Source organism: Tupaia chinensis, unplaced genomic scaffold (assembly GCF_000334495.1).
Source record: "Tupaia chinensis unplaced genomic scaffold, TupChi_1.0 Scaffold000049_1, whole genome shotgun sequence".
In the NCBI taxonomy this organism is placed as follows: domain Eukaryota; kingdom Metazoa; phylum Chordata; class Mammalia; order Scandentia; family Tupaiidae; genus Tupaia; species Tupaia belangeri.
The window spans coordinates 843,933-868,126 of record NW_006159507.1 but is presented as its reverse complement, the minus strand read 5'-3'; the positions used below and the strand labels follow the sequence as shown (position 1 = coordinate 868,126).

The following is a 24,194-nucleotide window of genomic DNA, read 5'->3' as shown; positions in this document are numbered from 1 at the left end:
ATTCTTCTAAACTTAAGTTAAAAAATTATGGCAGGAAGAGCAAGAACTGCCTAAGAACAGTAGAACTAAGTTTCAAGCATTCCTCCAGGTGGAATAATAAGCACCCAAGATGCTCAAGACACTGGGATGAGGATTCAAGCTGTGGTTGGCAACGTGGGACGTGGCTACCTTAACCACTATGCTATAGGACTGACCCCAAATTCTTTTCCTTTGAGTAATTTTTTCTCCTTAAAAGTCATTTTCTTAGAGATGTATTCTTCACTGCCAACTCCCTCTCCTCTACTCTCCCACAATAACTATAAACTGGCTAATGAAGTAAAATGATAAACAGTCATGCTTCCCTTAACGACAGGGGTACGTTAAAAAAGCAGGCATTTTTTTTACTCTGTGAACACCATAGAGTGCTTACACAAACCCAGGAGGTACAGCCTGCTGTGCAACTGGGCTACATGGTACAGCCTATCTCATAGGACCACCGCCTACACGGTGTCTGCTGTTGACTGAAAGGTCATCATGTGTGAAGCCATGCAATTCCGTAAATAGGATTAGGACCCAGAAGGGGTCTTTGCTAGTCAATGATTTCATTTCCAACTGTTTTTGGGATTTCTTTTCTTATTCTCTAAAAAGTACCTTCTTAAATCCAAGGATCTAACGACAATGAACTTTTGTCTGGTGACAAGTTGAACTTTAATGCATCTAATTTAATAAATCATTCCTCTCATAAGAGAATAACCTTAACACTTTAAATTGTGAAACTAGTGGGCTCACTGATGTGTCTGGCTGCTGTCACTGTACAGGACAATCACTGTTCTTACTCCAGGGAATCCAGAACTCCCAGGTCATCCCTCACACCTTCCCCTCCACTCATCCCCACCGGGTTCCAGTGGCAGTGGGCCACCCTTGCCCCATATTCTCCCTGCAGAGACTTCCTCACTGCCTCGATCTCCACAGCCCATGGAGTTACTGGAATACTAATTCATAACCTCAGCTGAGACCTGTGACAGCAACCCCAATCCTTCCCTGTTTAGAGGTCTTGTGAGTGCTGCAGTGCTGCTGCTACCTGGCAGTCAGATTACACATGATTCCTTCGTCTTAAGAGTGGGGAACTTCAGGGATGTACTTACTGGGCACCCCTTATTCCCTTTTTTTTTTTTTTTATTTGCAGAGGACACACATGCTAGCCAGAGACACAAAGTGACGAAGCACCCCCCCACTCCTCCACCAGGGGATGGTCACCCTACAATCCCTTCTCTTCCACTTCTCCCTCCTTTTGATATTCTGGGCATGCATGCACACTCTAGTGTGCTTCTCAAGCTGCTGGATTCAAGACTCACAGCACAGCCAGCAATGCGGGATCCAGAAGCCTTACCCACTATACCACTGGCTAGATATCCCCCATACACCAGGTCCCTTCTTATCAATTTACTTTTTCGTTCTAGAGAAACTTTATTTTTCTTTAAAATGTTTCCCTTTATTCATGATAGATCATGTCCAAGACAGAGAGAGGTGCTCACAGAAATGCCTTCCACGGGATCTGGTTAGGCCATGCTCCCCTTTCTCCAGCCAATCAGATCCTTTGCACAGACGTGTTTTTCCGGATGACTGGGAAGAGGATTCAAAGCCATTTACCACATGGGATCTGGCTTCTCTTGAGCATTAATTTATTGCTCTGACATGGAGTTGGCCCATTTTTTTTTTCCTTTGACTCTCAACCGCCAACTAATTTGTGTGTGTGTGAATTCTGAGACTTAAGGACTTAGCTTTTCCTATATTAAGTGAAGGACCTGAGAATCAATATTATTTAATGGGGGGAAAAAAAGCAAGCATCAAGAAATATAAATTATTAAGTAATGCATACGGTTTTGGACCTTAAAGTAGATTAATAGGCATTTTGTAGTTTCAGAGATGAACAAAAACATGACCATCTTTAGTCATTTGGTCTGGCCATACAAAACGGTTTACATCTGTAGCATACATAGAATTGACACTCACATCCGGAAACAAACATAGGAAAACCCAGACGCTAAAGTGTCTGTCCAACTAAGCAAGGAAATTTTTGTTTAAACACAAAGAGAACAAAATGACAGAAAGGCTCTATAAAAATATTAAAAGTCTAAAGACTTTTCTATGGACAATGGTATAAATATAAATTGCAGAAAATTACTGAAATGCAGGCTGTTCTTTGGGGTCATTAGTTATGAGCAGTTGAGCCTTGAAACTGATGCTGACAAAGCACACCAGCCCGAGCCTTGTCTTCAACTTTTGAAAGAAAAAGTACAATATAGCTCCTTCAGAAGCTTTGCTTTGAGGCCAGCAGGTGGCATGGTGGTCAAGGGCACTGGACCACATGGCCGACCACAGTTTGAGTCCCAGACCTATCTTCTCATTTTCCCTCTCTTTCTCTTTCTGGTGAGTGCATGTGCCCTATAACAAATTAAAGTAATAATCATAATAAAATAAAATAAATAATTCTTTAAAAAAAAAAGTAAAAGAAGTTGTACTTCATTAATAAGTTCTAAGGAATTTCAATCTGCCTTTTGGTGTTCCAGAACAAGAAAAGGGTAGAAATGAAAAGCACGTCTTTAAAACAGCCCATATAAACCAAGAATGCAGGCAGGAAGTTAAAAGTAGACGTTTTTACTGTACCTGAAGCTTCCTGTTAAGTCAGATGCTCCTGGTCTCAGCAAAATCTGAGTTATAAAATTGGCTCCACGGCTGCCAAGTAAAGCAATCATATTTTCCTTATAAGATACAGTTTATAAACAATAGAAATATATCCAAAAGCAAAGTGCTAAAAATGCTAACTTCATAACTACATCACTAATTTCATAATTCTCTAGAATAAAAGAAATTTTTAGTGAGGACATCTGATACTCATTTTCCACATGAGAAGAGATTTTTATGCTTTAACAAGGAAATTTAGAGGGGCCCTATAATCATCTTTCCAGACTTCTGTTAAGAAGAAAACAGGCAATAAGTGAGTATTTACCAACCATCATTATTTAAAATGGTCAATATCTGTTAGCAAAAGGGATCAGGGATTTGGTTAGGAGTTTCCTTTTCATATTCAAATAAACACAGAGAGATCAAATTTTTTACCTAATAGGGCAGCCTGCATCAAAGAACTAAGAAGATGTGCAATTAGAAGACGGATTGGGTTTTTTTTTGGGGATCTCTGGAAACTGACCAAAGGCTCATTCCGTGACTCCCGTCTGCTTGGCTGCTATAACAAAGTGCCATGGACTGCGTGACTTAAACAACGGCCATGTAGTTCTCAGTTCCAGACGCTGGGAAGTCCAAGACCGGATGAGCAGGCAGAGCGGCCAGCCAGTGACAGTAGTTAAGGTAGGGTTGGATCCCACAGGGCTGACTGGGTAGAGTTCTGTACCTGGCGGCTTAAGAAACACGCTGGGTGGGGAACCAGCAGTTAGCGTAATGGCTATGTCGCTGGACTCCCACGTAGTCGACCGCGGTTCGTGTCCTGGACCCGGTGGCTTAAAACTCACGCCGGGCGCGTGTGCGTGTGTGCCCAAGATCCCGAGAGGAGAATGGAGGAGAAGGGATTGCGGCGTGACCATCCCCCCTGGGGGGGTGATTTCTCACTTTCTGTCTCTATGTCTCTCTCTGTCTGGCGAGCGCACGCGCCCTACAGTGAAAATCTCTCCAAAAAAAAAAGAAACACGCTGGGTGCACATAGGCACCTAAAATCCCAAGAGAGGAATGGAGAAGAGACTGCAGCATGGCCATCCACCCTGGGGTGATTTCTTTCTCTCTCTGATGAGCACATGCTACACCTTATTGCAGAACTTAAAGAAATCAAAGTGCAGGTAGACTCAGATCTTGTGAAAAGCCCTCTTGGCTTCCAGACTCTGGCGGTGTCCTCACATGGAGGGTGGGATGGGAGAGAGCACAAGCCTCTGCTCTATTCTTTCCAGGGCACTAATCCCATCAGAGGGCCTCATTCTCAAGACCTCATCTAAGTCTATTTGTCTCCCAAAGGTTCCATCTCTAAATATCACATTTTAGGAGTAAGTGCAATACAAAAACATCTGGCCCATAACAATGACTTTAGGGTAAGTTCTTCAAACACAGCTGCTATCAACCAAATACAAGCTATTAGAGACTAACAGCTATATTAACATTTCAAAAAAAAAGTCAAGTGCCTGATGGAAGAGACTTGTGTATAGCAGCTACTTCAGTGTGATAAGATTTACAAAATGTGTTTTAGGGAAGCCAGGAGAGAAGTTCCTCTCCAAAGGCGAGGCCCAACAGAAGAAAGGTTACAAGTGACATAGAAACAGAATAGTTTGGGAATATAGGGGCGATGATGGCTAACAAAAATATTTCCACCTTTAGCCTGCTGCTGCCTTTTTTTTTTTTTTTTTTTTGGAGAGTTTTTTTTTGCTATAGGGCATGTGCGCTGGCCAGAAAGACAGAGAAAGACAGAAAGCAAGAAATCACTCCCCAGGGGGGTTGGGGGCGTGACTATGTCACAATTCCTTCTCCTCCATTTTCCTCTTGGGATCTTGGGCATGCACGCACACCCAACATATGAGTTAAGTCACTGGATCCAGGACTCGAACTGCGGTCAACTACATGGGAGTCCAGCCATGTAGCTGTTACACCATCTGCTGGTCCCTGGCCTGCTTCTAATAGCTGTTAAAAAAAAAAAAAAAAAAAAAAAAACACACACCAGGACATGGCTCACTCCTGCAAAACACACACACACACACACACACACACATATATATATAAGGCAGTAGGAAAAGTCATGCCATATTTTTCTATGGGTTTCTATGCAAAAATGCATCATGATTTTTCCACTGATCCAATGTATGTACTAGTACATTTACATAATTTTTTAAAAAAATTTTGCCAGACGGTGTATGTGTGTGTTTGGACAAACAGGGATAGGTGTGTATAATTTTTTCCTACACAACCCTGATGTTCAGTAGGATTGAAAACCACTCTCACTCAACCCCCTCAATTCATGGAAGATTAACTTCTTTCCTTCCTTCCTTCCTTCCTTCCTTCCTTCCTTCCTTCCTTCCTTCCTTCCTTCCTTCTTTCTTTCTTTCAGAGTTTTTTGCCACAGGGCGCATACGCTCACCAGACAGAGAGACAAAAAGCGAGAAATCACCCCCCCCAGGGGGGATGGCCATGCCACAATCCCTTCTCCTCCATTCTCCTCTCAGGATCTTGGGCACACATGCACACATGCCCGGCGTGAGTTTTAAGCCACTGGGTCTGGGACTCGAACTGCCATCGATCACATGGGAGTCCAGCAAGATAGCCATTATGCTAACTGCTGGTCCCGTAATGCTTTTTTTTCCTTAGAGGTTTTTGCCTTAGGGGGTGTGCATTTGCCAGAGAGAGAGAGAGACAGACAGACAGACAGAGATAGTGAAAGGGAACGTGAGAAATCATCTCCCAGGGAGAATGGCCCAGCCGCAATCTCTTCTTCATTCTCCTCCCTGGATCTTGGGCACACACACATGTGCCCAGCGTGAGTTTTAAGCTACCAGGTCCAGGACTCGAAGCACAGTAGGCTATATGGGAGTCCAGGAATATAATCACTACACTACCTGCTGGTCCCAGAAGATTAAGGCTTCTAAATGACTTGTCCAGGGGTAAAAGGCAGAACTGAGAGGAAATGAGCAGAATCTTTAATAGGAATAAAGTGAATGTAAAAAAACATTAAATGTTAGTAAGGGTTTATTTATTTAGAGAGATTTTTGCTACAGGGCGCGCGTACTCACCAGAGACAAAGACAGACAAAGAGACAGAAAGTGAGAAATCACCCCCAAGGGTATGGCCATGCTCAGGATTTTGGATCTGCAAACACCTGTGCCCAGTCTGAGTTTTAAGCCGCCGAGTTTGGGACTCAAACCATGGTCAACTACGCGGGAATCCAGCGATGTAGCCATTATGCCATCTGCTGGCCCTAATTTCTGAAGTCATACTATTATATCTTACATATCATTTACAGATAGAAATGTATCTCACCTTCCCAACAATCCTGAAAAGTACAAAAGGTAGATTAAATATGATTTAAAAAGTTACTGTGGGTCTTCCCATAGAGTTGGGAAGACCCCATCTTTTGATCACGGAATGGTTTGAACAAAAAACCCGGTAACTGTGTGAGCCCCAGAGCATAGGACTCAAGAGGTCTTGCAGCTTCCACCTTGATCCTCTTGGACAGTGTCCACAGGGTGCCTGGTACGTGAGCTGGTCTCGCCTTCTGAAAACCAGGACATATAAAAGGGAACGGATGCTCTAGTCAACAACCTGCAAAAAGTGCTACACAGAGGAACGAGGCTGTCCGGGCCTGACAGCACAGCTGAACCCCAGGCTGAAGCACGATTGGGCCCGTGTGAAGCCAGCAGAGAACTACCAGCTAAACCTTAGAATTTCAAGAAATTAGAGTTGTTTTAACCTTTGAGATGATTAGTTACACAATTAACAGAAAAACTGAAAGAGTAGGTTTTCCTACTTTATAGTGAGAAAAGAGAAAAGTTTAGAACAGTAGACTAAGTGACACAATAGGATTTTTTTCCCCTAGGTTTCTGTCATAGGGCTTGTGCACCTGCCAGAGACAGACAGACAGATGAAAGGGAGCAAGCTCTCCCGGGAGGGGGTGGGGGCAGGCGGGGGGATGGCCCTACTGCTGCTGGGTCTGGGACTTGAACCATGGTAGGCTATGTGGAAGTCCAGTACTCGAACCACTACACCCACTGCTGGCCCACACTGCAATCGTTTCTTCTCTAGTTCTCCACCCTGTCAGGATCCTGGGTATGTGTGCATGTGCAATGTGTTTTTCAAGCCCCAGGGCTAAGGCTAGAACCCTGGTTGGCCATATGGGCTCAAGCTTCTTCGGTGCAGTGCTTAACTACACACTTCAGGCCAGCCCTACAGCCCCGCTATTTTATGCTCAAAGCTAAAATCATCAAGTGTCTTACTTAAGATAATAAAAATATAAATATGGGGAAAACTCTGTCCAAAAGTATAATTAGTTCATGTAATCAAAACTGAAGGTCCAGGGAACCAGCAGTTAGCGTAATGGCTATGTCTCTGGACTCCCACATAGTCGACCATGGTTCGCGTCCCGGACCCGGTGGCTTAAAACTCACACTGGGCATGTGTGCGTGTGTGCCCAAGATCCCGAGAGGAGAATGGAGAAGGGATTGCGGCGTGACCATCCCCCCTGGGGGGTGATTTCTCGCTTTCTGTCTCTATGTCTCTCTCTGTCTGGCGAGCACACATGCCCTATAGCGAAAACCTCTCCAAAAAATAAAAACAAACAAAAAAACCCTGAAAGTCCAGCATAATAACTTTTGGTGAACTAGACCATTTCTACCAAATACTTAAGGTCTGTGTTGACCTCTCCTTAATGGAAGACATTCAAATATAATACTCTAAACACGGGAAACTAAAGGTAGAACTGGGAGTATTTACTGGAAGTTATACTCTGACTCCACAGATGTCCAAGGCAGCATGGCAACGTAAGCCAAGTATTTGTTATAAACATATTTCAACAGTTAGGCTAATAAAGAACTTATTCCACACGTACATACCTGATTATTTTTCTTTTCAAATCCCAGCCATATACACCTCCATTTCCTTTATAGCGAGTTCCAGAAACGATATCAAAATTACCCTCCTTTTGCTTCCTGTAGAAAAAAATCAGTTACAAAACTTAAGCTTTGACTAGATTTTTCATGATTTACTTTAAAGCAGAGAAAAAACAATGCTGAGAAAATAGATTAGCTGTTAAAAAATTTTCAAAGTGTGGTTTTCAAAACTGATTCTGCTTTTCCTTTATTTTTAAAAAAGTGCTTTATTACTATTTCTTTATAAGACTCTAGAAAGAACAGGTTTTGTTTGATAATCCTGCCCCAGCTTCCCAGCCAGCTAGCATCAGAGGTGTGCACCAAGGTACACATCCTGTCTAGGTCGGGCCATGAGTCCAACTCAGACCTCCCCACGCAGCCCCAGCCATCACAAAGTCTCACCCTCCTACAAAGGCTGGGCCATCATTTTCCTTGTTTCCCCCCCCCCAAAGAGATTTTTCCTATAGGGTACATGCACTTGCCAGAAAGACCAAAAAAGAGAAAGTGAGAAATCACCCCCCAGGGGGTAGAGGTGGGGGGATGAGACACCACAATCCCTTCTCCATTCTCCTCTCAAGATCTTGGCTACACTCACGCATCCAGCATGAGTTTCAACCTGCTTGGTCCAGGATTTGAACCACAGTCAGCCCGTGTGTGAGTCCAGTGCCTTAACCACTACGCCACCTGCTGGCCCCTATTTATTTATTTTAAAACTATAAAATAGTAATATTTATCAATTCCATGATGTGAAATCACCCTAAAATGTATTTTAAAAACCACAGATTTTTCTCAACACCCCTCCCCCCATTTTGTTTTTGGCTCCCCTGAAATAATCATGCGCAAATAGCCTGGCATTCCTCCAGACCTTTCTCTCTCTCTCTCTTTAGTATTTGCTAGAGGACATGTGCACTAACCAGAGACAGACAGGCAGACAGACAAGGGGCAGGGGAATGAGAAAGCATCCCTCCCAAGGGAGAGGGGCATACCACAAACCCTCATCTTCCAGTCGCTGAGGATTTGGGCCTACACATGCAGGTGCATAGCATGTTTTCCAAGCTACCAGGTCTTGGATTTGAAATGTGTCAGCCATGTGGGATCCATCCACCTTAATTGTCCTAACTACCAGACCACTGGCTGGCCCACTTCCAGACTTTACTCTTTGTTATACAAAGATAATTCGAAGATACACCTCAGTGGTTACTGGTTGTGTTTACAACATTGAAATTCAAAAATGCACGTTTCACAGTGTGCTTTTTATCCATTAACAACACACATCATGGAACTGTGTCTATTCCTATAGGTCAAGAAGTCCTTCTCACTCTAATATAAAAAACAATCCAGAGAATATTCAATTCATATACCTCTGTGGTGGTTCTCCCTCCCTGCACCCACCAACACAATCATAATGAATACTGCTGTGTGGATATTCTTATGAATGTCTACTTGGGTGTCTAGACTCCCCAAAATGGAATATTCTGAAATCACCATGGCAAAGCTTATGAGTATCTTTAATTCTTTAAGGCCTGTGCCCTAACAGGAAAGAGAAAGAGACAGACAGATAGAAAGAGGGAAAGCATGCTCCAAGGGAGATGGCCATGCCACAATCCCTTCTCCTCCATTCTCCCCTCATGATTTTGGACACATACACATATGCGCCCAGCATGTTTTTCCAGCCACCAGGACCGGGACTTGAACTGCATAGCTGGCTATATGGGGTCTAGCCACCATTACCACCACCCCACCTGCTGGTCCAGTATCTTTACTCTCAGACATACTGCCAGAAACTATTTTTCACAAGGTTATAGCACCACACGTCCTTCAGCAGTATTTGAGTGTGTCCATTTTATTTTTAACTATCTTAATGGTACTGAATATTACTGTTCCAAAAGTTTTAAATTTTGACAAACTAATGGGTAATAAAATAGTAAGCTGTTTTAAGTTGGCATCATGACCACCTACCTACACATCTTCTCTTATGTTTACCAGCCACTGGGATTTCTTCTATACATGGCCTATGAATATCTTTTTTTTTGGAGATTTTTGCTATAGGGTGCGTGCGCTTGCCAGAAAGACAGAGACAGAGAGCGAGAAATCACCCCCCAGGGGGATGGCCACGCCACAATCCCTTCTCCTCCATTCTCCTCTCAGGATCTTGGGCACACATGCACATGCGCCCGGCGTGAGTTTAAGCCACTGGGTCCAGGACTTGAACCACGGTCGACTACATGGGAGTCCAGCGACATAGCCATTATGCTAACTGCTGGTCCTGGCCTATGAGTATCTTTTCACCCATTTTCTACCCGTCTCTTCCCTCACCTTGTCTCAGTTCCATTTCCTTACAGGGGCTTTTGTATTGGAGACGGAAGTAGAAAGGGTCTAATGTAACTATGTAGAGATCAAAGGATGAGCAGTAGTTGGCCGCTAAGAAATAGGCAAAGGGCATTTGAGGCAAAGGAACAAGAGCTCCGTGTGGACTGAGAAATGAAGAGAGTGTACCTCCAGCAGGGAAAGCAAGGGAAAGGGCACAGATGAGGTCAGAGAGGCAGGGGTAGACTACATGGGGCCTTGAGGGACGAGGGCAGGAATTTACGTTTTTCTTTCCCAGGTGTTAATGGAAACTCTCTAAGGTATTCTAGATAGGGAGTGACATGATCTGGCTTTGCATATTTAAGTTAAACCCAGAACAACTTCCAAATCTTTATTTGCACAAGTTTCTTGGTCTCTTGTGTTTTCTAAGAATATAATTATATCACCTGCAGATAAATGCAATTTTATCTACTGCCAACATTTAACTAAATTTTTGCCTTACTGCATTACTTACGATCACCATGTTTAATGACAGCTGGCAAGTCTATCATAACGAATTTACTGGAAATGATTCAGCATTTCACTACTTGATGCAAGGTTGGTACTAGGACTGGGACATCTTTATCATGGCTAAGTAGTTTACTTCTACTTGAAGTAAACTTTTTATTAGAAAGGAAGTGAATAAACCTTCTACCATCTATAGACTTAATCCATTTAAGTTAGCATGACAAATAATTCTGGTGTTCCAGAAAGTAAAACCCATCTGTTTATGGTATTTTACTCTACTGCTTCAAAGCTTACTGCTTACTTCCATTTCACAGGAAAACTGCCTTCCAGTTTTTCCTGTGGCCTGAAGGAATTTAGCTAACAAAGGAGTCATTTGTTGATTGGTCCCTCAGGACCTCTAAAACACACCATTCTTCACACATCTACATTTATGAACCTCAAATCTGTAATTAATTACTCATTTGACAGAAAACTCAAGACTATGTCTACTTTTAATAAAGAATGAAAATAATCCAAAGTCAATGTAAGATAAATTAACCTCAATAATAATTATTTTGAATATTAGTAATAATACCTACCTAATGAATTCAGGAATAAATTTCGGCTGAAATTCAGAAAGAATAAACAGTCAGTCAGTAAAATTGACTAGGACAATCCTAAATAGCCAATAAACATCACACTTACGTGGTGTGAGAGATCTGCATCCATAATAATGATGAAGTTCCCTGTGGCATGTTTCATACCATGAATATATGCAGTTCCTAAAAATGAAAAGTGTTCGTATCCATTAAACAAAACACCAGAAATGGTTAAGTATACACTTGAACCAGGAGAAAATTGTTTAGCACCCAAAAAGCAAACAGGCGCTCTCGACGAGGGACACCAACAAACTGGTAGCTTCTCATCTTACGTAGAGGTCACATATATTACACACATAATAACCCAGACAGTGGCCCAGCCATCCCCCATGCAGATGGCAATAGAAAACATCATAACCTCTATTTCAGATTAACACAGAAATAGTATGAAAGTCTTGGAGTATATAAAAATCACCCCGTTTTCACGGTTTAACAAACCACCTCTACAATAGCTTCGTAAGGGTTTATGTAAGACAACCAAGAGGACAGATCTCTTTCTCAGAGTGCCAGGTTTACCATCAGTGTCCTACTTGGTAACTCCACCTGGAGGTTTGAGCATTTCACACATAACATTCCCAATGATTTTTGCCACCTGATGACAGGTCATCTTTCAGAAATGGCATTAACTATCTGACTGCTCTAGCTACAAGAATCCTGTCTTTACCAAAGATTTTGAAACTACAATCACAATCTACTGATTCTATATCTACAATACCTCTCAATTCCCTTTTTTAGTTACAGGCACTAACTTCTGATTCCTGGATTACCACCTAACAGGTCTGTTTCTGTTTCTGTTCTCCCTATCACTCCAAGACCACTTCCACAGAAGCTACTGAGTCCTCACTGTAAGCCTGGTCCACTAGACCCTTGCTCTGGTATTCGAGGCCAAAGGCACAGGCAGCAATTACTTAGCCACTTTCATGCCTCCAAGAGCCCAGGGACTTGGCAGGTTAGGGTGACTGGTGCCAGGGGTGGGATTTGGGGATTCCGACAGTCTCTGGCCAAAGTTCTATGAGCAAGTTTGGGCTTGCTCGTTGTGAATATCCACAATTGTTGGGTCTCTCACTAATAGTAATTCTTGGCCACTTTCATAGTAATTTCCAGATTATTCTAATCTCAGAGCACCTTCTGAATTCAAATACTCAGAACATTTGATGATACCAAAGAACTGGTCTCCAGGATAGATTTCAATTTTGAGAATTGTGCTTTCTCCATGCTCCCCAAACTTTTCCATTATATATTAATTGGTATACAATAAAAGTATACCAATTCTCAACATGAATAACTGAGGGAACAACAGAAATACAGGCATTCAAGTTTCATCTCAGAATTACTGAGCTTATCTGAGGTTTTCCATAACGTCCTATTTTTAAACTTGAAAATCTTTAAAAAATAAAGAATAGAGACCAGTAGTTGGTGTAATGGCTATGTCACTGGACTCCTATGTAGCTGACTGAGATTCGAGTTCTGGACCCAGTGGCTTAAACTCACACCAGGCACGTGTGCATGGGTGCCCAAGATCCTGAGAGGAGAATGGAGAAGGGATTGCGGCATGGCCACCCCCCCACCCCCGGGGAGGGGGTGATTTCTCACTTTCTGTCTCTCTGTCTCTCTCCGTCTTTCTGACAAGCACACACACCTTATAGCAAAAACCTCTCCGAAAAATAAAGAAAGAAAGAATAATTCTTTAAACTTATAATTTAAAAAGTGTTCAAAGTTTTACAGCTAAGCCGCATGCTGGTCCAAGCTGCCCCACCTCATATCTGCTCTCTGGCCCTTCCCTGCTCTGTGTCTATTGTAGGGAATGGCATTTCCCTTGTCAGCAGACATCAGTTAGTTTTGGGAGATACAGATGAAGACTGCAGGAAGGGAAAGTCTCCTTCCTTCTCTTACTGTGCCTCCTAGCACTAGGTGTCTTCCATGGTGCCAGCTCCTGCCAAGTATACCCCACCAATCATCCTAGCTCTGATTTCCCAGGTTCCTAAGCTCCAAAAACACCCTCTTCTCCCATCACTGCTTCACCCCTGGGGGACAGTGAGTCTCAGCTGTCACTAATCTCTGAGTAGCCACACTGTACCTTTGGTTTCTCCACAATTCCTCTACCCGTGTAACCGGTCCGGTATTATAGCAAAAACCTCTCCAAAAAATAAAGAAAGAAAGAATAATTCTTTAAACTTATAATTTAAAAAGTGTTCAAAGTTTTACAGCTAAGCCGCATGCTGGTCCAAGCTGCCCCACCTCATATCTGCTCTCTGGCCCTTCCCTGCTCTGTGTCTATTGTAGGGAATGGCATTTCCCTTGTCAGCAGACATCAGTTAGTTTTGGGAGATACAGATGAAGACTGCAGGAAGGGAAAGTCTCCTTCCTTCTCTTACTGTGCCTCCTAGCACTAGGTGTCTTCCATGGTGCCAGCTCCTGCCAAGTATACCCCACCAATCATCCTAGCTCTGATTTCCCAGGTTCCTAAGCTCCAAAAACACCCTCTTCTCCCATCACTGCTTCACCCCTGGGGGACAGTGAGTCTCAGCTGTCACTAATCTCTGAGTAGCCACACTGTACCTTTGGTTTCTCCACAATTCCTCTACCCGTGTAACCGGTCCGGTATTAAGTTCTCCACACTGAAAGACAGTGGTTTCTATTTTCCAGAGTGGATTCTGATATAGGCGATACAAGTTAAACTATTTAAATGTCATTAAATCAATAAAAACCATCACAGGACATCACTGTGTTTTGGCTCTGTTCCAAACTTGACAAATACAGCTAGATCATGTTACCAAGATAAATAGCAGGTATGAAGGGGTCAAGGTTCTACCTACCTAGTCCCAACTTTTTCTCTCGTGGTCTCAAAAGCTGCAGGAGCAAGAAAACAATATTTTAAATAAACAAAAATCTACTTAAAATTTTATTTTATTCATATAAGTACATCCTTGTTTTAATAGAAATACAGTTACAGTTATTAGATCTCTTTTTATTTTTATTTTTTGGAGAGGTTTTTGCCAAAGGGTGTGTGCGCTTGCCAGAGAGACAGAGAAACAGAAAGCAAGAAATCACCCCCCAGGGGGGATGGCCACCCCACAATTCCTTCTCCTCCATTCTCCTCTGGGGATCTTGGGCATGCACGCACACACACCTGGTGTGAGTTTAAGTCACCGGGTCCAGGACTCGAATCATGGTCAACTACATGAAAGTCCAGCAACATAAGCCATTATGCCAACTGCTGGTCCCTAGATCTTAAAACAGAATATGCTAACATTCTTGCCAAAGGAAGAAACCATATAGTTTAGCAGAGCAAAAGCAACGTTCTATAACCCCAACTCTCCTGGGGTTTCCCAGTGCCATCTACCGTATCTTAGACATTATGTCCAATACCTGATTTACCATTTTAAATAATACCCATTGATTCCTTACTATAAAAACTGAGGACCAGACTCATTATTCTTTATCTGCTTGGACCACTAGACAGGACTGTTCATTTTCTCAATTCCCTTTGTGAGTTTAAATGCTGACAGCACCCTTCCTCCATCCCTTCACCTTGTCTTACACCTGAATGACCTCATCTCATTCTCTACTGGTCAAGGACATGCTATGTTCCTAGCAAAAAGGGTAAATTCTTTGCCCTGGGTATGTCTTCTTAGTCTTTTGAAGCTTTCTGCTTCTTAGCTGGTTGGTGACTTGGCCTGCTTTCTTCTCTGGCTACAAAGCAGAACGTCGAGGTGCAGACTCTGCTCTCAGCTTCTGAGGCCCAGGCGTGCTCAGCTGCACTCGCTAGTGAGCATACCTGGTCCTCTTCATCGCCAGGGTGGGAGCAGGCTGCTTAGAATGCAAATCTCCAAAGTATTTCTAGTTCCATTCAAGCAGGATGGATTTTGTTTTGTTTTGCTTTGTTTTGTTGGTATGCAAGCTGCTTTAGGTCTTGAGAAAGAACAAACGTGGATAAAATATATTCTTGTCTGATAAGAATTTACAGGGAAGAAAACAGACAAATAGTCGTCCGTAATAATTACAGGTCACTGAACAAAATTAAACGATGTTCAGATCACAGTCAGATTGTATCTGATTTTGACACTGATTGCTATTGACAAAATACTGACTCCATCTGGCATCCGCCTTGAGAGAGTAAACCTTTTAAAGTTCTTCTGAGATTTCCAGTAACTCTGCACCAGCAGGAAGATCTTTTTTTTTCCCCTTTTAAAGATAAGTTAGCTACTCGTAGTTCTCATAGTTTTCAGGATGTTCAAAGATTTATATAAGATATTAAACATTATTGCAGATGATAGAGTACTATGGAACAGTGAAGAGAAATGAGGTAATCTGGTGATAAAAGATCTCCAGGATACAACCGAAAGCCATGATGCTATGGGAAGACTGCATTTATACCTAAGACCCAAACCACCACACTACTGAGTTCTGCAGATTTCTATACGTGCACATACATGTACATGAAACACAGCAATGTGTTGACCAGGGTGTTCTAAGAAAGGGACTAGGGTGCAGATTAGGAAATGCTCGTGAAAGGCAACTTCTGTTTTACGGAAACATTATTTTTATAAAGATGTACTTGTTTGATTCTTATGCAGTAAAAGTTAAAACTGTTTCTGTTTCTATTTAGTGTACTCTACTTTCCCACCCTTAATTCCATCTCTGGCCCTCCCCAGACCCGTTTTGGCTTCTGTCATTGCTCTGGTGACCCTTTCTACGTGAGACAGGAGAGCAGAGCAGAGCAGAGCAACGTGAACCCTCGAGCGCACGGCTCATCTGCCGTGAGATCCTAAGCACTGACCGATGCCACAACGAAGCCTCACAGGGCTAGCATGAAGAGCGAGCAGCAAATCCTTATGCAGTGCATGTGAGGGTGCTGGGCACAGAGGCTCTGATGTATGCTCACCAGAACTGCTTATGACATGCTTCAAGTGATACCATAATTTGACAAAATCATTTTGTAAAAATTTTTAACGTAGAAAATATTCCAAATAACAGTTATGGGACTGTACTTAACAACAAAACCGAAAATATACTACATATGCAGTTTTATAACCCGCTTTATACCTATTAAGTTAATAAAAGACTAAATAAGGATAAGGTACAATTTCTTTTTTTAAGGTTTTTGCCATAGAGCTCTTGAGCTCACCACAGACAGTGAGAAATCACCCCCTAGAGGGATGGTCATGCTGCAATCCTTTCTGCTCTATTCTCTCAGGATTTGGGGCATGCAGGTACACATGACTGGTGTGATTTTCAAGCCACTGGGTTCATGACTCAAACTGCATGCAGTCAGCCATGTGGGAGTCCAGTGCCTTAACCACTATGCTACCTGCTGGCCCTAGGTACAAATATTTTTGAAGGTCAGATGACACTTAAGAAAAAACGCTATCAGGGACTGGCAGATGGCATAATGGTTACGTCACTGGATTCCCATATAGCTGACTGCAATTCGAGTCCCAGACCCAGTGGCTTAAAACTCACACCTGGCACATGCACGTACGTGCCCAAAATCCTGAGATGAAAATGGAGGAGAAGGGATTATGGTGTGGCCATCCCCCATGGGTGATTTCTTGCTTTTTGTCTGTCTCTGTCTCTCCAGAGTGCATGTGCCCTATAACAAAATCTCTCCCCAGCCCCCACAAAAAAATTAAAAAAAAAGAAAGAAAAAAAGGAAGGAAGAAAAACTCTATTGGGACAAGAAGACGGTGTAATGGTTACATTGCTCGACTCCCACATAGTCAACTGTGGTTGGAGTCTTGGGCTCAGTGGCTTAAAACTTTTGCCAGGCGCATGTATGTGTGTACCCAAAATCCTGAGAGGAGAATGGGGGAGAAAAGATTGCAGCATGGCCATCTCTCCAGGGGATGATTTCTTGCCTTCTGTCTTTCTGACTCTCCAGCGAGCACATATCCTATAGCAAAAATTAAAAAAAAAAAAACAAAAAACACAAACCCTGAAAAACAAAACTTTATCCATTTATTACTGGATCAAGTGAACCTGCTTTACTATACGCTCTAAAACACTGAGTTTAAGGAAACAGAAAAAAGGGAACCAGCAGTTAGCGTAATGGCTATGTCGCTGACCTCCCACATAGTCGACCGCGGTTCGCATCCCGGACCCAGTGGCTTAAAACTCACGCCAGGCGCGTGTGCGTGCGTGCCCAGGATCCCGAGAGGAGAATGGAGGAGAAGGGATTGTGGCGTGACCATCCCCCCTGGGGGGTGATTTCTCGCTTTCTGTCTCTATGTCTCTCTCTGTCTGGCGAGCGCACACGCCCTCTAGCGAAAACCTCTCCAAAAAAAAAAAAAGAAACAGAAAAAAAAAGTTGAGCTAAGTAAAACTAACCATACTCTTTTCCTGCTTTGTAATTCTTCATTTATCAGTGAGGCTCAGTATTTTTTTCATGTTTACTGGCCATTTGTAGTTCTTGTTTTATGAATTATCTGTTAGTTTATTGGCTTACTGATCTTGATATTGATATTTTGGTATTTGAGGATAGAAAGAAGTGTCATAGTTTTAAGTAGTCAATTCTCTCTATGTTTCAAAAATAATGACGATGGGGGGAACCAGCAGTTAGTGTAATGGCTATGTCTCTGAACTCCCACGTAGTCGACCGCGGTTCGCGTCTCAGACCTGGTGGCTTAAAACTCACGCCAGGCGCGTGTGCGTGCGTGCCCAGGATCCCGAGAGGAGAATGGAGGAGAAGGGATTGTGGCGTGACCATCCCCTCTGGGGGGTGATTTCTCGCTTTCTGTCTCTATGTCTCTCTCTGTCTGTCTGGCGAGCGCACACGCCCTATAGTGAAAACCTCTCCAAAAAAAAAAAAAAAAAAAAGACGATGGGAACCAGCAGATGATGCAATGGTTACGTCATGGAACTCTCACACGTGGTTGAATGCAGTTTGAGTCCTGGACCTGGTGACTTAAAATTCACATTGAGCTTGTGTGCAAGCATGCCCAAGATCCCAAGAGAAGAATGGAAAAGGGATTGCAGCATGGCCTTTCCCTGCTGGGGTATGATTTCTCGCTTTCTGTCTCTCTGTCTGGAGAGCACACATGCCCTATAGCAAAAATCTCTCTTAAAAAAAAAATGCATTATGTTTTGCTATTAGAATGAGTTTTAAAAACTAATAAACCAGAACAGCAGGTGGCATAATGCTTATGTCACTGAACTCCCACGTAGTCAACTGCAGTTCAAGTCCTGGATCAGGCAGCTTAAAACTCACACTGCACGCATGCACCCAAAATCCTGAGAGGAGAATGGAGTAAAAAAGACTGTAGCATGGCCATCCCCCTGGGAGTAGTGTGAGTTCTCACTTTCTGTCTCTCTAGCAAGCGCATGCACCCTATAGCAAAAATCTTTCTTAAAAAACAAAAACCTGTAAGACGAATAAATTCTGAGAATCTAATGTTCATCATGGTGATTGCACTTAATAAATCTATATTGCCTACTTGCAATCTGTAAAGAGAACGGAGTGGACTGTCCTCCCCCCACACCCACTCATGCAAAAGAGTAATTTTGTGAGGCGCTATGCACATTCATTCACCCGACTGGTAATCATTTCATAACGTACACAGCTATCAAATTATTAACTTGTATGATTTATACACAATTTTGTCAATTCTAATTCAAAATAAAGCTAGAAAAAGATAATGATAAAATGTGGATGACTTTATCTGATCTCAAATTGTGGATGAAAAAAACACGTAAAGGCTGAATACTCCTCAATCTCAGATATCTTTGTCCTGTAAGCCTTGTTTTCTAAAAGTATTTATTTCCAGGTTTTTGACATAAGGTGTATGCACTCTCCAGAGAGAGAGAGAAAGAGGGAGGGAGGGCGGGAGGGAGAGAGAGAGAAAGAAAGAGAGACCGACCAACTGTGAAAGGGAAAGTGAGAAACTGCCCCTTCAGGCACTGTGACCACTTCAGAGTAAGTGCCCACAATTTGACTATAGGCCCACCTCTTTAATTTATTATTTATTTATTGACTTGTTTTTGTCCTGACACATTCATTTTAACAAGTTTAGAAGGCTAACTGACAAGGCATCTGTGCTAAATATTTTATCTGTGGTATTCTAAGATAATTTCAGTAATTTGTTTTTCCATCTTTACCCCTAAGTAAACATACGTAAGTCACTTAAAAGAAAGTAAGTGACATCACCGGCATGGCCTGATGTACACAGCGGTGGATACATACCTACGTTTTAAAGTCTTTTTCTAGTTTAAATGATTTAGAGATCATAAAATGGTAGACAAATAGGGAAATTTATTTGGTATTACAGGGAAATCATGGTAATGAATGCTAATTTCTCTTGTTATTTTATTAGCTTGATAGGAAAAATGCAAGTCTTTGAGGACAATGTTGTTCTAGAATTTGAAAGGGCAACTTTCAAACTCCCTAAAATCAATCAGTCAATCACACCTAAGGCAGAAGTTTAATAAAATGTGAACCAGTGGTCTTGGTCCAGAGTTTCTGAAAGAAAAATTGGGAGTTGGCCACAAACCTGAACTAGCATTGCCGGAGGTCTCTGCTAGAAGGCTGAAAGGCTGTTTATTATTTACCTTCTACATCCCTGTACATTAGATCTCAGAGGAATTAAGGTGTTCCAGCCCTGTGAGTTAACCGATCATCCGTGCTCACTGAAAGGACTTACCGGCTTAGCACATGTATGAGAGCAACACATTTCCCTCAAACTCTCCCCACTACCTCCTACAGCTGAGGTTCACCTCTAAGCAAGCACGAGCTGTAGGTATTTATTATGGTTTGTCCTCCAGAGTTTCACGTTTTGGAATCTGGTGGTGGGAGTTGGTAAGGCCTGGTGGGTGGTGACTGCACCACAGAGGCAACGCTCCAGAGGACAGATCGATGATGCCTCACGAGTCTGGTGAGTTCTAGCTCAGCTGAGAAGGGGTTATTACCTCGAGAGCTAGTCAATGTAAAAGAGAGAGGGTTGCCCACACCTCACTTTCTCACCACACATGCCTGCCCTCCTCTGTGCTTCCCCTGACCATACTGCAGGCCGGCTCCTTTAGATTTTCCAGCCAGAATTCTGAGTTTTGCAAATAAATCCTTTAATTTCTTTATAAATCACCTAGTCCAGGGTATTTCTGTTAGCATTGCAATGGACTAACACAAAATTATTTCTATTATTGGGATTAGTCAGGAATATGTGGACCCAGTGACTACTATGTATGGTGATCATTATCATTTTTTTGAAATGCAAAGAGTAGTAAGGTTCCCATCTTTCCCTTAACACAACTCGTATGACAGAAAAACGTTTCGTAACTTACGATTTTTTCTGACCCGTAGATCTTCTCCAATTGTTCAGCAACATCTTTTGTTCCATCTGGACTTCCATCATCTATGATTATAATTTCATAGTTGATTCCACTAAAATTTAAAAATAATTAAATTTGAGGACAATGATTTCAGACTTCAAGATAATTTTTAAAAACTATTACTTTATGTATATATTTATTATTACTTGATAGTTTGACCAGAGAGAGATAGAGAAAGATAAAGTAAGAAAGCAAGCTGCCAGGTCCAGGACTCAAACATGGTCAACCATGTGGGAATCCAGTGCCTTTACCACCACGCCACCTGCTGGCCCCCTAAAATAATTTTTAAATTACTAATTCCTCACCAATGTGAGTAGAGATTTATGGCCCTACTAGGAACTAAGAGAAATGTCAATTATCAAATGAAATGTCATGCATTTAGTATTTCACTTCTAAACCCAATATGTTGCTGAAATATGCTCCCATAAAGTCCTGAGATACTGAAAAATTCTTACACAGAATACATATCTTTTAGTTAAAAAGAAAACTGTGTAGTTATATGTATGATATCATGTGAAATTTTATGTACTTTGGAAATGGGACTGTATAATAATCAAATCTTTGATATAGAAAATATTTTAAAAGTACTTTAAATAGCATCTCAAATCAAAATGAATCATTCTGAACGATTTTTTAAAAATTTAATCCCAATAAGTTAAATAATAATCAGGAATAAATATAATTTCACCCTTAAAAAAATCCAATTAGAAGGGCTGTCAGGTGATATGGTGGTTAAGGGAGCTGGATTCCCACATGGCCTACTGTAGTTCAAGTTCCGGACCTGGTGGCTTGCTTTCTCGCTTTCCCTCTCTCTCTCACTCTGTCCCTCTCTGGTCAAATTAAAATAAAGTTAAATAAAATAATTCTTTAAAAAAAATCCAATTAGAATGATGACAAAATCTTTTAAATCATTACTCCAAATAGTAATTATCCATTATCCCACTATCAAGTTTAAAAAAATCATCACAGTACAATTTCAAAAGATTTCACTGAGCTTCAGAATTAAAAATGTTACATTTCACTAACTTAATGTGAACGTTTCTATTCTAAAAACAAGCCAACACTGTTAGATAATTCCTACATGGATGTACATGTGATGTCAGCATGTCTCTCCTCATCCCACCCCACAGAGGCACAGACAAATAACCACAACATAACATGTTTCATCTTCATACTGCTTTAAGATACATATATCAACAAGCTATATATGGAAATCAACCAGAAAACACATTCTACTGTTGAAGGTTTTCTAAATGCAGCCCCCGAAGCAGTCCGCAGAAGGTGTAGGGTGTAGCAGTTACAACTCCCACATGGACAACCGTGGTTCCATTCCCAGACCTGGTGGTTTCAAAATAACTGGGTGCCTGTGGGTACATACCCAACATCCCAGAAGGAGAGTAGAGAAGAATCTGCACCCCTAGAGGCTAATCTCCCACTTTCCCTCTCACTGTCTCTGTCTCTCTTCAGCAATGGCACATGCCTTCAGGCAAAAACCTCTTAAAAAAATAAATAAAGGTCAGTCCCCAGCAAATTGTGAGGACAAAAAAAAAATCAAAATCCAGCATCAGGTTAAACTAAAAAAATAAATAATAACAAATAGAAATAAATAAGTCTTAAAACAAAAAGAAAAACCAGAAACCAAGCTATTTCCAAGAGAAGATACAGTGATTCAGCTTCCCACTGCATCTTAAATTTAGGCATAGTGCTGTAGATGCCAAAACATATATTCTATTGTAGCAGACAAAATTGGAAATACACTTCACAAAAAATGGAGTCATTAAATAAGCAAAATCGTCATTAAAGGAATCAAAATGAGCAGACCAAATAGGTAATTTTACTGCATCTGAAGAGGATAGTTGTTTCCTTTATTAAACTTTACTTTGATTAAAAAAAAAAAAACTCATCCAGAAACCATCAAAAGATAAACTGCAGTACCTAAAATATATCACAAAATAAAGCCCAAAATATCGTAAAATCAGAATACAAAAATCTGGAAAAACATTGGCTACATGATGGTTAATTTCTCTAATTTGGAAAGAGACTTGAAGAAATCAAAATACAAGGAGAAACAACTACAAGGCAAAAAAAGATATGAGTAAGAAATGTTGAGGGGCATCTATGTAAAGATAATTATTCAAAGAAATACAATAAAAATGACAATGATTTTCGCCAATTCTTACTTGTACCATTTTAAGTTCATTAATGCTCATGCTGGCTGGTTGGTGGGAAAGAGGCATTCTCTGAGAATTGGAGAGCCCTTAGCTGGTACAAACTTTCTTGAGAGCAATTTGGCAGTAACTAAGTTAAGCACATCTGTGTCGACCCAGGAGTTCCATCTTGAAGACTTTCTCCCTGATGCATTAATAAAAGCGTGAGTCTGTGTTTGGTGAAAGTCACGTAACAAAACAGCATGCGCTATGAGTCAAGCACTTTTCTAAATGCTGGGAAATTAAAGTCCTTGTTCTCATTTGCAAAACAAAAGCCAAAATCCCAAAACAACCTCGTTTGGTAGGAGGTAAGAGCAGCCTCTTGAAATGATCTGTGCTCAATGACAGGGCTCAGTTCAACAAATGTCAACATACTGACGCGACGATTCTTTCTTTTTCAAAACGGCATTGACATTTCCAAATCCAGCCCCCTGGTCCCCGGTTTCTAACAACCTCACCATAAATCCACTAGTGATAACGAAGATGCCTTTAGCTCTCTCCTTTCCAGAGTCGTTCTCTAACCCAGCAGTAACTCCCTAACCCCAAGGACCAAACCTCACGCTTACATAAGCACTCAGCACCGGGGAGGGGACAGAGCTTGCTCGCTTAGACTTCCGGCTCCGGCCACAAACCCTGACCCCTCAGAGAGGGGCGAAGCCGAGCTTTCAGCATCACTCTCGTAAAAAGGCGGCCAGCCCTTCTAGGAAAAAGGGAAACGGGGGCGAAGAAGGGACGGAAAGCGCTTATAGAAAGAATGACATGAGGGTCTCACAAAACCCAAGGGCAGGAATAGAACCCAGGACACGGAGACAACCTAAGAAGTACCCGCTGTCACCCCCGTCACAGTGAGTCCTCCCGATGAGCGAAGAGGCCCACAGCAGGGCCGCCCCGCGCAGCCACCGCCGACACCCGCGGGGAAGCCAGCTCATCCGACGGCCGGGGAGGGCGGCGGGGGCGCTACCTCTCGGAGAAGCTTTTCACCAGGAGCCACACGATGAGCGGCAGGGTGCTGGCGTCGGTATATCTTGCTGCAGGTGCTCGCGCTCGTTATACGTGGGTAAAAGCACCGAGTACTTGTCCCGTCGCTGGGCGCGACCCTCCGGCTCTCGTCGAGACCTGAGCGGAGTACGACTCGCCTCTGCAGCGGCCATGGCGGAACTGCTGGAGTCGCCGGAAGCGGAATTACGTAATCGCGGCGGGAGAAGGGACGGGTCGGGCTGTACCAAGTTCGAGAAGAGGGGGACGGCCTGTGGTTCCGTTGTAGTTCCTCTAGGGCCTCTGTGTGGCGCCAGGACTTACTAATACTTATAGTTAAATAAATAAATGTGTTAATAGATAAGTTTATTAATATTTCTAGTTAAGTATGAAGGTTTCTTCTAGAAATATATATCTGTTCATCACCTTTTCCCAAACTCCACGAATTTTTTTTTTTAGTTTATCCAAGTCGCTAGGCGTCAGTAAGGCGGAAGCGGAAATGCCTTTCACGACAACTTCCGGAAGCGGGCGACATGGCTGGCAGGGAGGAGGTGCTGGCCTTGCAGGCTGAAGTTGCCCGGCGTGAGAAGGAGCTCAGCTCTCTCAAGCAGAGACTGGCGGGGGGGGCT

At 42.4% G+C, this 24,194-nt stretch overlaps 2 protein-coding genes across 2 annotated transcripts in view; one reads left to right on the top strand and one right to left on the bottom strand.

The window, feature by feature from the left end:
* Positions 1-23,774, bottom strand: part of DPM1 (dolichyl-phosphate mannosyltransferase subunit 1, catalytic) — a 25,892-nt gene extending 2,118 nt beyond the window's left edge. The window contains 8 exon segments of the mRNA XM_006141264.3: positions 2,647-2,715; positions 7,575-7,670; positions 11,003-11,028; positions 11,109-11,185; positions 13,879-13,912; positions 20,336-20,435; positions 23,552-23,622; positions 23,625-23,774. Coding sequence (XP_006141326.1) covers positions 2,647-2,715; positions 7,575-7,670; positions 11,003-11,028; positions 11,109-11,185; positions 13,879-13,912; positions 20,336-20,435; positions 23,552-23,622; positions 23,625-23,741 — 590 coding nt within the window. The 5' untranslated portion in view covers positions 23,742-23,774.
* The window catches only part of MOCS3 (molybdenum cofactor synthesis 3), a 2,789-nt gene continuing 2,334 nt past the window's right edge, over positions 23,740-24,194 (top strand). The window contains exon 1 of the mRNA XM_027775199.1: positions 23,740-23,776. Coding sequence (XP_027631000.1) covers positions 23,740-23,776 — 37 coding nt within the window. The remainder of the gene's footprint in view (positions 23,777-24,194) is intronic.